This window comes from Oryctolagus cuniculus, chromosome 7 (assembly GCF_051225735.1).
Source record: "Oryctolagus cuniculus isolate XC-2025 breed Fujian yellow rabbit chromosome 7, ASM5122573v1, whole genome shotgun sequence".
NCBI classification, from domain to species: Eukaryota; Metazoa; Chordata; class Mammalia; order Lagomorpha; family Leporidae; genus Oryctolagus; species Oryctolagus cuniculus.
The window spans coordinates 158031247-158042415 of NC_142873.1; the positions used below are offsets into that span (position 1 = coordinate 158031247).

At 54.6% G+C, this 11169-nt stretch overlaps 1 protein-coding gene across 2 annotated transcripts in view; it reads left to right on the top strand.

Annotated features, from left to right (window-relative positions):
- Window positions 1–10108, top strand: part of MTOR (mechanistic target of rapamycin kinase) — a 133305-nt gene extending 123197 nt beyond the window's left edge. For both annotated transcript variants that reach the window (XM_008251668.5, XM_002723353.6), the window contains exons 51-58: window positions 136–208; window positions 622–696; window positions 1022–1157; window positions 1961–2026; window positions 6106–6186; window positions 6436–6516; window positions 8457–8562; window positions 9186–10108. In XM_008251668.5, coding sequence (XP_008249890.1) covers window positions 136–208; window positions 622–696; window positions 1022–1157; window positions 1961–2026; window positions 6106–6186; window positions 6436–6516; window positions 8457–8562; window positions 9186–9201 — 634 coding nt within the window. In that variant the 3' untranslated portion in view covers window positions 9202–10108. The remainder of the gene's footprint in view (window positions 1–135; window positions 209–621; window positions 697–1021; window positions 1158–1960; window positions 2027–6105; window positions 6187–6435; window positions 6517–8456; window positions 8563–9185) is intronic.
- Window positions 10109–11169: the final 1061 nt, after the last annotated feature.

An 11169-nucleotide genomic window follows, 5' to 3' on the forward strand; every position in this document is an offset into this window, starting at 1 on the left:
GGAGCCTGGCTGTGCGGCGGGGACCGGCTGGGAGCTGTGGCTGCGGTTTGCCAGCCCGGGCCTGCATCTGCCTTGTGGGTGGTTCCTCCTTCGGTGCTGCCCCCTGACCCCTGCCTGGTCTCTTCTGGTTCTCAGACACCCGTCCAATCTGATGCTAGACCGGCTGAGTGGGAAGATCCTGCACATTGACTTTGGAGACTGCTTTGAGGTGACCACCTTTTCCAGATCACGTACCGCCCACTCTCTGGCAGTGCCTTCCCTCACCCCGACTCTCCTACCAACACGACAGAAAGCCAGTCTGAGACGAATCTGTGCTCCTCGTGGGACTCCAAGCCCCCGGGGGCCGGGGCCCTGCTCACACCTCCGTCCAGCGGGGGGAAGCCCCAGCCTCCATGCGGCCCGCTGGTCCCGTTTCCTCTTTCTCCCTTCGCTGGCTTTTGTTGTTATTGTCGTCTTCCCAGTCCCTGTGACCAGTCCCTTCACTAACTGAGCGGCTCCGTTTCTGTGCTGTAATTACAATCAGCACAGGTGATCCGAGACAGCCACCTGCCTTTACCTTGCTTTCACCACAGAAAACAATTTAACTTTGGATTGTGTTTATTTGTCTTTATTACGCTATAGGTTGCTATGACCAGAGAGAAGTTCCCAGAGAAGATTCCATTTAGACTAACGAGAATGTTGACCAATGCTATGGAGGTGAGTGGACACTGGAAACAGTGCTGTGGGGTGGACCGACCGTTCCGACCGTCTCTGAGGACAGACGTGCTTGTTAGAGTTCAGCGGTGCCTGGGTGCCTGGGTGCCCTCCGTGGCAGCTTCCTGTCGCTGGCCGTGGTGCCAGAACCGTCTTATCTCGAAGGTCTCACCGCTCTTCACCGCAGTCCCACAGTCCTCCCTGGCCCTCTGCAGCCAGGGTCTTCTTCCCAAGAGGATGGCAGAGCCTCCGCACTTGCTTTTGGCTCTACGCACTAATGAGGCAGAGCCTGCGACCCCCGTGGTGAGTGGCCCTGTCCCTCCTCTAGGTGACTGGTCTGGATGGCAACTACAGAATCACCTGCCACACCGTGATGGAGGTGCTGCGGGAACACAAGGACAGTGTCATGGCCGTGCTGGAGGCCTTCGTCTACGACCCCTTGCTGAACTGGAGGCTGATGGACAGTGAGTGTCAGCAAGTGCATGGCCGCTGTGGTTGGCACCCTCCCAGATGAGGGATATCCGACAGGTTGCCTCCCACCTCCTCCCCTGCATGCCGGGAGCCCGAGGTGCAGCGCTGAGCCCTTGCGTTGCATTTCACCCAGGAGCTCTGGTGGCTAGATAGGAATTCCAAGCATTTTTATTAACTAGAACAGAAACTCCCATTATCTACCTACATGTTGATTAAAATAGTTTTTCAGGATTAGCTGCGTGCCCCAGTGGATTGTTTATGTGGCTTCGTAGAGCAGCAAGCTAGAAGTTCCATAAGAAATGCCAGCGGTTGGGATCGGAGGCAGCAGAGTCCTCGCGGACCCTCTGCTTCTGCCTCCTTGGAGGACGCTTACTGGCAGGAGGCTTCTAATCCGCGGCAGCAAAGCCAAGTCTCTGCACATCGCAGTTTGAAGCAGTTTTTTTTTTTTTAAGATTAATTTATGTATTTATTTGAAATGCAGAGAGAGAGAGATTTCCACCTGCTGATTCATTCCCTCAACCGCCTGCAACAGCCAGGCTGGTCCAGGCCAAAGCCAGGAGCCAGGAATCAGGAACTCCATCTGGGCCTTCCACTGCGGGTGGCAGGAAGTCCAGCACTCGAGCCGTCATCGGCAGCTTCCCAGGCACATTAGCCGAGAGCTGGCTCAGGAACTGAGTAGCCAGGACTCGAGCCAGGCACTTCGCTATGAGCTGCAGACATCCCAAGTGGTGGCTTAACCTGGGGACCACAGTGCCTGCCCCTGCAGCGCTCTCACAGTCTGTTTCCTCTTCCCCAGCAAATACCAAAGGCAACAAGCGATCCCGGACGCGAACAGATTCCTACTCTGCGGGCCAGTCAGTAGGTGGGTGCATCCCAGAGTGTTTGTCCAGAGTGTTTCCAGGATGGGGTAAACTTTGTTATGGCCAAAGGAGGTGTGACTCATCACGGCTGCTGCATCTGAAGGAAGCAAGCCTGTGTTTCTTGAGGTTGGTTGGTTGGTTGGTGTTTTATTCTCATTTTATTTGAGAGACAGATATCTCCCATCTGGTTCACTCCCCAAAGACCTACAATCACCAGGCCAGACCAGGCCAAAGCCAGGAGCCAAGGACCCCATCTGGATCTCCACATGGGTGGCAGGGACCTAAGTGCTTGAGCCATCACCTGCTGCCTCCCAGGGTGTGCCTTACAGGAAACTGGAACCAGGACCTGGAGCCGGGACTCACACCCAGGCCCGCCCCCAGCCGGTGCTGACCAAAAGCACCACACACTGCGCCTTTCTCAAGGTTCTGGACACTTCTGCAGGATGTTACCGCTGCTGACCACCATCTAGACGGTGGTTACTGAACTTCAAAAACTTGGCCTAGAAATAGTTTACTGGACACTAAACACCTCATATACTTTTATTTAAATTTTCTCTCACGAAGTGGGGAGTGGGTACCTGAAGTTAAGAAATTTTTCTTTTATGATTTATTTGCTTATTTATTTGAGAGACACAGTTGCACAGAGGGAGAGACAGAGAGAGCAAGTGAGATCTTCCATCCACTGTGTCACTACCCAAAAGGCTGCAACGGCCAGAGCTGAGCTGGGCTGATCTGAAGCCACGAGCTTCTTCTGGGTCTCCCACGTGGGTGCAGGACCCATACCCTTGGGCCATTAGTAGGGAGGGAGCTGGATTGTAAGTGGAGCAGTCGGGAATTGAACCAGAGCCCATATGAGATGCCGGCACCACAGGTGGCAGCTTTACCTGCTATACCACGGCGCTGACCCCTGTTAAGAAATGTTTATGAATCTGTTCTTTAATCTATACAAACAGTTGAAAGTGGGTGTGAATGTCAACCAGTACACACCATGCCCTTTAGTGGTGTCTGGTGTGCATATTTTTTAACAGCATCTCTGTGGTCCTCAAACACTGCTGATAGCTCAGAAGTGAGGGGCAGTGGGAACATGCTCTCACGTCGCCGGAGCCCTGAAGTCACATGAGATGTTGTTTCCAGGAGTTTGCTTCATGGAGCAAGGTCCCTCAAAGAGCCAGAACCCTCTCCATGTCTTGACAGGCTCAGAATGTTGGGGCAGAGCTTTGAGCTTTGTTTAGCTCCCCCGACCCGATTCCTTGTAACGCTCGTGGCCTCCTGCCTGGGTCAGACTTTGGAAAACGCCATTGAGATGTTGAGATGCGGAAAGCAAGCTTTCTCTCAGATACGGAGGGAGCACGTACAGCTGGCTCCTCACCAAGCCACACTGCGTCTCGAGATGCAGAAAGGAAAGGTGAGCTAGGAGGTCCCCACGAGGAAGCCCGGAGTCCGATCGCAGCACTGACGCCGATGTGCGTGAGACGGCGGGGAGCAGCACTCTGCGTGTGCGCCATGCCCGGGAGGGACGGCTGCAGGAGCTGGGCTGAGGGGCGTCCCCTCTGACTTGTACTCAGGGGGCACTTGGGCTGGGAGCACTTCACCACCACCTACCAGACACGGGGAAGGTTCCCTGATTGGAGGCATGGAATCTGGATGGGTAGGGGGAAGGGTGCTTCCTGGGTTATAGTGTCCTACAGGGACGCCGGGATGGGATCTGGGAAGACCTCACTCGCCGAGGCTCCTGGGTAGCTCCAGGCATGCTGAGACCCGCTGGTCTCTTTCTCATGACCCAGCTCAGGAATGTTACGGAGTGACTCCTTATGCTGTCTGCAGTGTGCATGGAAGAATTGGGACAACCCGTTCTGGTGGCACCAGATGGTGGGGGACCCGTTGTTTTTAATGTAGCTTAAAAGTTAAGTTCCAGGGCCGGTGTTATAGTGCAGCGAGTTAAGCTGCCGCCTGCGTGGCATCCCATATTGGAGTGCCAGTTCAAGGCCTGACTGCTCCAGTTCTGATCCAGCTCCTGCTGATGCACCTGGGAAAGCAGTGGAGGATGATCAGAGTAACTTGGGACCCTGCCAGGTTGGAGCTCCTGGCTCCTGGCTTCAGCCTGGCCCAGCCCTGGCCGTTGGGGCCATCTGGGGAATGAACCAGTGGATGGAAGACCTCTGAAGACCACAGTCAGTGGTGGGAGACCCCAACATCTGAGGACATTGTCTACCCAGAATGGATAGCAGGTTTCTCTAAGAAATAGCACTTCAACCACGTGTATAACCCATTGCCAAGCTGATTGTGTTGACATTATTGTCCATTTTTATCCAGCAAGATCTGTTTGGTCACCAAACCTTTGACCTTTACTCCATTCTCTGTCAGAACATTTTATTAATGCTATTTGCTTGGAAATTCATGTTTTATTTCTGATAAATACCATATTCTTCAATTATAATAATTCACATTTAAATATGGCTTTTAGATTTAAAAACTTCTAAATTTACAGAGAGTAACACAAAGCTGCCTCTGTCCTTTTCCATTTGAGGTAGGTAAGGCAGGTGTTAAGGGGAATACAGTACATATAAAGAATTTTTTTAAATATATATTTCACTTTTTTTAGACTTACTTATTTATTTGAAAGTCAGAATTACATAGAGAGAAGAAGAGGCAGAGAGACAGAGAGTGTGAGACAGAGGTTTTCCATCTGCTGGTTCATTCCCCAGTTGGCTGCAATGGCCAGAGCTGTGCTGATCTGAAGCCAGGAGCTTCTTCCAGGTCTCCTACATAGGTTCAGGGACCCAAGGACTTGGGCCATCTTCTGCTGCTTTCCCAGGCCACAGCAGAGAGCTGGATTAGAAGTTGAGCAGCCAGGGGCCGGTGCCATGGCTCACTTGGTTAATCCTCCGCCTTGCGGCACCGGCATCCCGTATGGGTGCTGGGTTCTAGTTCCGGTCGCTCCTCTTCCAGTCCAGCTCTCTGCTGTGGCCCGGGAGTGCAGTGGAGGATGGCCCAAGTGCTTGCGTGCCTGCACCTGCATGGGAGACCAGGAAGAAGCACCTGGCTCCTGGCTTCAGATTGGCGCAACGCCGGCCGTAGCGGCCATTTGGGGAGTGAACCAATGGAAGGAAGATCTTTCTCTCTGTCTCTCTCTATCTATAACTCTACCTGCCAAAGAAAAAAAGAAGTTACAGCCAGGACTTGAACCGGCGCCCATATGGGATCCTGGCACTGCAGGCAGCAGCTTTACCCACTCCACCACAGCGCCAGCCCCAGTACATGAAGAATTAAAAGCTGGGGCCAGTGTTTTGGCACAGCAGGTTAAGCTACTTCTTGCAGTGCTGACACCCCACATTATCAGAGTGCCGGTTGGAGTCCCAGCTGTTCTGCTTCTGAGCCAGCGCCCTGCAAATGTGCCTGGGAAGACAGCAAAAGCTGGCACAAGTACTTCCCCTGCCACCCATGCAGGAGACCAGTGTTGAGGAGTAAACCAGCGGCTGAATGAGCTCTCTCTCCCCCTCACAGTCTCTCCCTCCCTCTCTCTGTTGCTCTGCCTTTCAAATAAATACTTTTAAAAATATGTATTTAAGAGGCAGAGTTACAGAAGGAAGGGGAAAAACCAAGAGTGAGTGAGAAATCTACCTGCTGATTCAGTCCCCCAAATGGCTGTTATGGCCAGGACTGGGCCAGGCTGAAGCCAGGAGCCAGGAGCTTCTTCCAGGTCTCTCACATGGGTGGCAGGGGCCCAAGGACTTGGGCCATCTTCTGCTGCTTTCTCATGCACATTAGCAGGGAGCTGGATTAGAAGTGGAACAGCCGGGACTGGAACCGGTGCCTGTATGGCAGTCAGCGGTTTTACCCACTGTGCCAGCCCCCATAAATAATATTTAAAAAGGGGGAAAAAGAGGTAGCTGGCGTTCAGACCTGCCCAGCTGCAGCCATTGCAGCCATTTGGGGAGTGAACCAGTGGATGGAAGACCTCTCTCTCCCTCTCTCTAACTCTGCTTTTCAAAAAAATTAATTTTTCAAAAAAGAAAAAAAAACTGATGGGAGTTATGGCTTGTTGGTGTTTTATTTTTCCATTAATTGATTTTCCCCCTAGAAATTTTGGACGGTGTAGAACTTGGAGAACCAGCCCATAAGAAAACGGGGACCACAGTGCCAGAATCCATTCATTCTTTCAGTAAGTTCCCCCGCGGGACGGGCTGGTGCCTGGCTTGGGAGGAGAGTCACTGCTGTGTCGCGCAGAGAGGCCACAGCGGGAAGTCCAAGTCGCACAGCAGCCTCTGAGCAGGGGCGTCTCCGCTGATCCTCTCCTGAGGACGCAGAAGACGCGGCACTGGCGACAGTGAACACTCGAGGGAAGCAGCGGAGCCCCCTGCATCCGTTGCAGTCTGATTCTTACTGTTGTTTTGACTTTTGTGTGTTCCAGTTGGAGACGGGTTGGTGAAACCAGAAGCCCTAAATAAGAAAGCCATTCAGATCATTAACAGGGTCCGCGATAAGCTCACTGGTGAGTGTGCGTGGACCTGGAATGAAGCGGGAGCAGACGGTCCTCTCCCTGCTTGGCGGTCAGGGCTGAGCGCGGACCCCGAGCGGCTCACGGGAACGCGTGCGAGGCCATGCGTTAAGCACGCTCCCTGTCTTGTGGTAACCAGTAACAGTGAAACTTGACGTTAGTCTGATCTCACTGACCTCAGGAGGTGAGTGAAGCTCATCCTGCTCCTAGGAGTGCGTTGTCCTGATTCACTCCGGAGCCACTCTGACCGCTCCGGGTCCTTGCCGCTCGGCTTTTGCCCTTTTTATTTTTTATTAATAGAAAAAGAACAGATTTCCTGAAGGTACAGTTCTCAGGATATGCAGCACTTCCCTCAGTCCCTCCCTCCCTCCCTCCTCTTTCCTTCCTTCCTTCTTTAATTGTTGTGATAACACATTTTTAATTGACCTTATAGACGCAGGCTTCGTGCTGCACTGAATACAGAGTTCAGCAGGGAACAGCAGACAGCACAGCCTGCCCCGCACGTCCCCTCTCAGGGAGGTGTCCCTGTGCTCTGTACGTTAGAGCACAGAGCACCGAGGACAGAGGCAGCATGTCCCTCCTTCCGCTCGGCGTAGTGGTCTCCGGGTGCATCCGTTTTGCTGCAGAAGACAGGATTTCATTCTTTTTTACGGCAGAGTAGCATTCCATCGTGCAGGTTTACGTCTTCTCTCTCTGGTCATCAGTTGATGTACTCCCTGTGCTTTGAGAGCTGTCACGGAGGGAAGGGGGGGGGAGACACATACTCTTGAAAAGGAGACAGCTCATGTCCGTCATCTGCCTCCTGACCAGGAGGTGATGTGACTCAGGGGTGGGACCTAGAGAAGCCAGAGACCCCCGCTCCCCCTGCAGCCTGTGACCTCGGCCCCCGCCTCGTCAGCTGGCAGGTGATGGAAAGCATCTAGGGTCTAGGTTTGCGCTGTGAAACCCCGCCTCCTGCCTGCTCTCGAGGGGAGAAGGGAGCAGAAGCAAAGCAGGACCATTGATGAGACTGGGCGTGGAGGGGGTGGGGATGGACTCTCGAGGTCTTGAGGAGGTGAAATAAAAATTAATTAATCAAAAAAAAAAAAAAAAAGGATGGGCAGGAGGGCTAAGGAAGGCTCCGGGATGGCTGCAAGGCACCGGTGACTCCTGAGCGGTGTGGGGCGCAGCAGCCGGACCGCAGCAGGTGCAGAGAGCGCGAGCGCCAAGTGGTCAGGAAAGGGAGGAGCTTCAAAGGCCGAGTAGTGTGTGCCCCAGGGAGAGGGCGGGGGAGAGAAGCACCTGCCTACAAGTACGTGTGAAAGACACCGTATGATAAGAGGGAGTTTGTGCAGTTTGTGCGGTATGAAAGAAAGGACGATCAATGCCAGGAGCCACCTGGGAAAGCAGGCGGGGCCAGGTCCTCAGTGGGAGGGAGGAGGGAGTGGGGGGGGGGAGGCGAATCCAGCCCCTCCAACACGCACTCGAACACTGGGGCCCCAGAACCCTGTGTAATGCATTAGTTGCCGGGCTGGAGATGGGGCACCTGCTGAGGGCGAGGCAGAAGGAGGGGTGTGGACATCCGGGGCTGCAGAGAGGACGTGAAGTGGTCTTGTGACATACGCAGCGGGAGGTGTTGACTTTCCAGTGGAAGCGGGCTCCCGGGATTAACACCGAGTGGGTGTTCTCCTGCACTTGTCCACCTCACAGAGGACTTTGGAATATTCTGAATCCTCCCAACCCCACTTCTGAACTAAGCCAGCTCAGGACGTGATATTCAGTGGACCAAGTCTGTGTTAGGAGAAGCAGACTAGTGAATTTTTAAATCCAGCTGCGGTGTATCCTCCACGCTGGCGTGTGAGATACGCTGACATGGGCTGCGTGGACAGCTGTGCCGGAGGACGGGGTGCGTGGTAACCAGGTGCAGATTAAAGTGTTTGTGCCTCTCCACCCAGGTCGGGACTTCTCGCACGATGACACTCTGGACGTCCCAACACAAGTGGAACTGCTCATCAAGCAAGCCACGTCCCATGAGAACCTCTGCCAGTGCTACATCGGCTGGTAAGCAGGCATCCCAGAGTACCTTGGCAACAGTGCACGGGCAGGACCCCACCCGGGCCCAGGGTAGCCGAGGAAGATTGGGTGGGGTGTCTGTCATGGGCATTTAGGAGCTCACATCTCCAGATGTCTGTTTTCACTTTGTGTGCTCATTGTTCTAACGGGAAGAAAACTGAGACATAGGCATGCACATTTGGAAGGCAAACACACACACAAAATCACAGTTAGAGATGGCGTAGGAGGACAGGCCGGGCCTGAGGAGTCCTTCTTGGATTTTTGCAGTCATTGCAATTCAGATACAGGCAAGGCCGAAGAAGCCAGAGCAGTGACAGAGAGATGAAAAGACAGATTCATGACCTAGGAGGCTCGCCTCAAGGACCAGCTGGGTGCACTTGGAGTGATTGCCTGAGGCGCGCCTGGAGGCAGCAGGAAGTGTCCGCAGGGGGTGCGCCCCCCCCCCCCATGCCGAGGATGAGAGGAGGACGTGTGTGTCCCATGCAATTAGCTGTGGAAGAGCTCAGGGAATGCGGCTTGTCAGACCTCTGTCTCGCCCTTGTCAGGGTAACTGGGGAAGCTTTGAAGGAGCTGAGCTTATTAAAATATTCCTTTTCTGCCTGCCTCCCTAGGTGTCCTTTCTGGTAACCGAAGGCCCAGACGTGCGCACAGCGTTTCTCCTGAGGCTTCTCTACTTCAGTGTACGCCTCCACTAAGCGAGCTCTGGCCAGGAAGCTCGACTTGGTGAAATGTTCTAAGTGTACATGAAAGACTACTGTATATTCCAAGTTGGTCTGAGCCAACTTTCCAGCTGCTGTTGAAGAATGACTGTCAGAAACACAGGCTTGCTGTGGTCCCCGGGCCAGTGGGACGGGGCACCCGGGGAAGAAGCCACTGATCTGGGGAGCAGAGGTCCTTAACGTTAGATACGGGTTCTACTCACTCACAAGAGGACTCCTCACGCGCACCTGCCGACAGACGGGCGGCCTCGTCCTCTCAACACGGGCACAGCACACTGCGTGCAGTCACGACGCCTCGTGTTGGCGAGCACGGGGGTCCGTAAGGAAGTGGAAGCAACAGGCTTCGTCCCTTCCACCCTCCGTTACCTCACTGGTGTGGGGCCAGCAGTGGCGACTTCCGCAAGATGGGCCAAACGGGTGCGAGAGCCGCGTCTTCCGCCTGGCCCAGTGAGGCCGCGGCTCACGCTGCAGCCCGAGACCGGAACCGCCAGGAGGGGCACCTGCTCGGGCCACTGGCGGCCTGGCTGAGCAGACGCAGGGGCGAGCACAGCACAGCAGGGCAGCCCACACTGGCCCTCCCGGCACGGGTCTGCCGTGCGCCGTGAGATCTGAGTGCCACGCTTCCAGGAAAGGCCTTGGAGGTCGGCAGCGCTGTCACGGGTGCTGAGCAGAGAGGAAAGCTCAAGTACGTGTTGGAATTGTGAGCAAAATAAATATTCGACTAAATGCACAAAGTATAAAGTGTAGCCATGTCTAGACACCATGTTGTATCTGAACAATTTTTGTGCCAATAAATGACATCAGAATTTTAAAAACATGCATTTGAGCGGCTTTCTGTTCGTAATGAGTTCCAAAGTGAAGCATTTATTCCTCCCATGTTCCCTTTTTATTGAGCACTGATACTAGGACTAGGAGGACACAGGACGCGATGTGGCCCCTTTCCTCGGGGCGTCACTGGGCCACGCGAGACCCAGACCCCATCTCGGGAGAAGGGCCCCGTGTGAGCCGCTGGCAGGACCCCCAGAGTGCCTGGAAAGCCGCGTGGGGGGTGATAAGGGGATGGGTCTCCAGGGAGTAGTGGGGGGCTGCAGTCCCCTGGGGGGGGACATGACGTCAGGAGTGGCGGGGACGCTCGCAGAGATGCCCACTGGAGACGCTTGCCTCGCGGCAGCCATGCTGCCAGGGCTCATAAGGCGTGGCCTGGCATGCCCGTGTCCCCCTGAGTGCTGGTTTGAGTCTTGGCCACTCTGCTTCCGATTCAGCCTCCTAACACACCTGGGAAGGCGGTGGGTGATAGCCCAAGTACTTGGGTCCCCGTCATCCACGTGGCTTCTGGCTTTGGCCTGGCCCAGCAGTGGCTGTTGTGGGCACTTGGGTATCAGTCAGCAGATGAAAGATCAGGCTCTGGCCCCCTTCTCTGTCACTCTTTAAAAAAAAAAAAAAGATTTGTTGATTTATTTGAAAGGCAGAGTGACAGAAGGAGAGACAGAGATCTTCTAACCACTGTTCGCTCCCCAAATGGCCACAACAACCTGGGCCGGGCCGGGCCAGGCCAGGCCAAAGCCAGGAGCCAGGAGCTTCTTCTGGGTCTCCCATGTGGGTGGTAGAAGCCAGGGACCTGGGCCCGGGACCTGCTGCTTTTTCCGGGAGCATTAGCAGGGAGCTGGATTGGAAGTGGCGCAGCCGAGACTCGAACCAGCAACCATGTGGGATGCCTGCGCCGCAGGCTGCACTTTAACCCACTATGCCACAGTGCTGGCCCCAAAAATCGATTTATGGGTAAGCCACTGCCCGTGGCGCCCGCATCCCATACGGATGCTGGTTCGAGTCCTGGCTGCCCCACTTCCCCCTGCTAATGTTGCCTGGGAAAGCAATG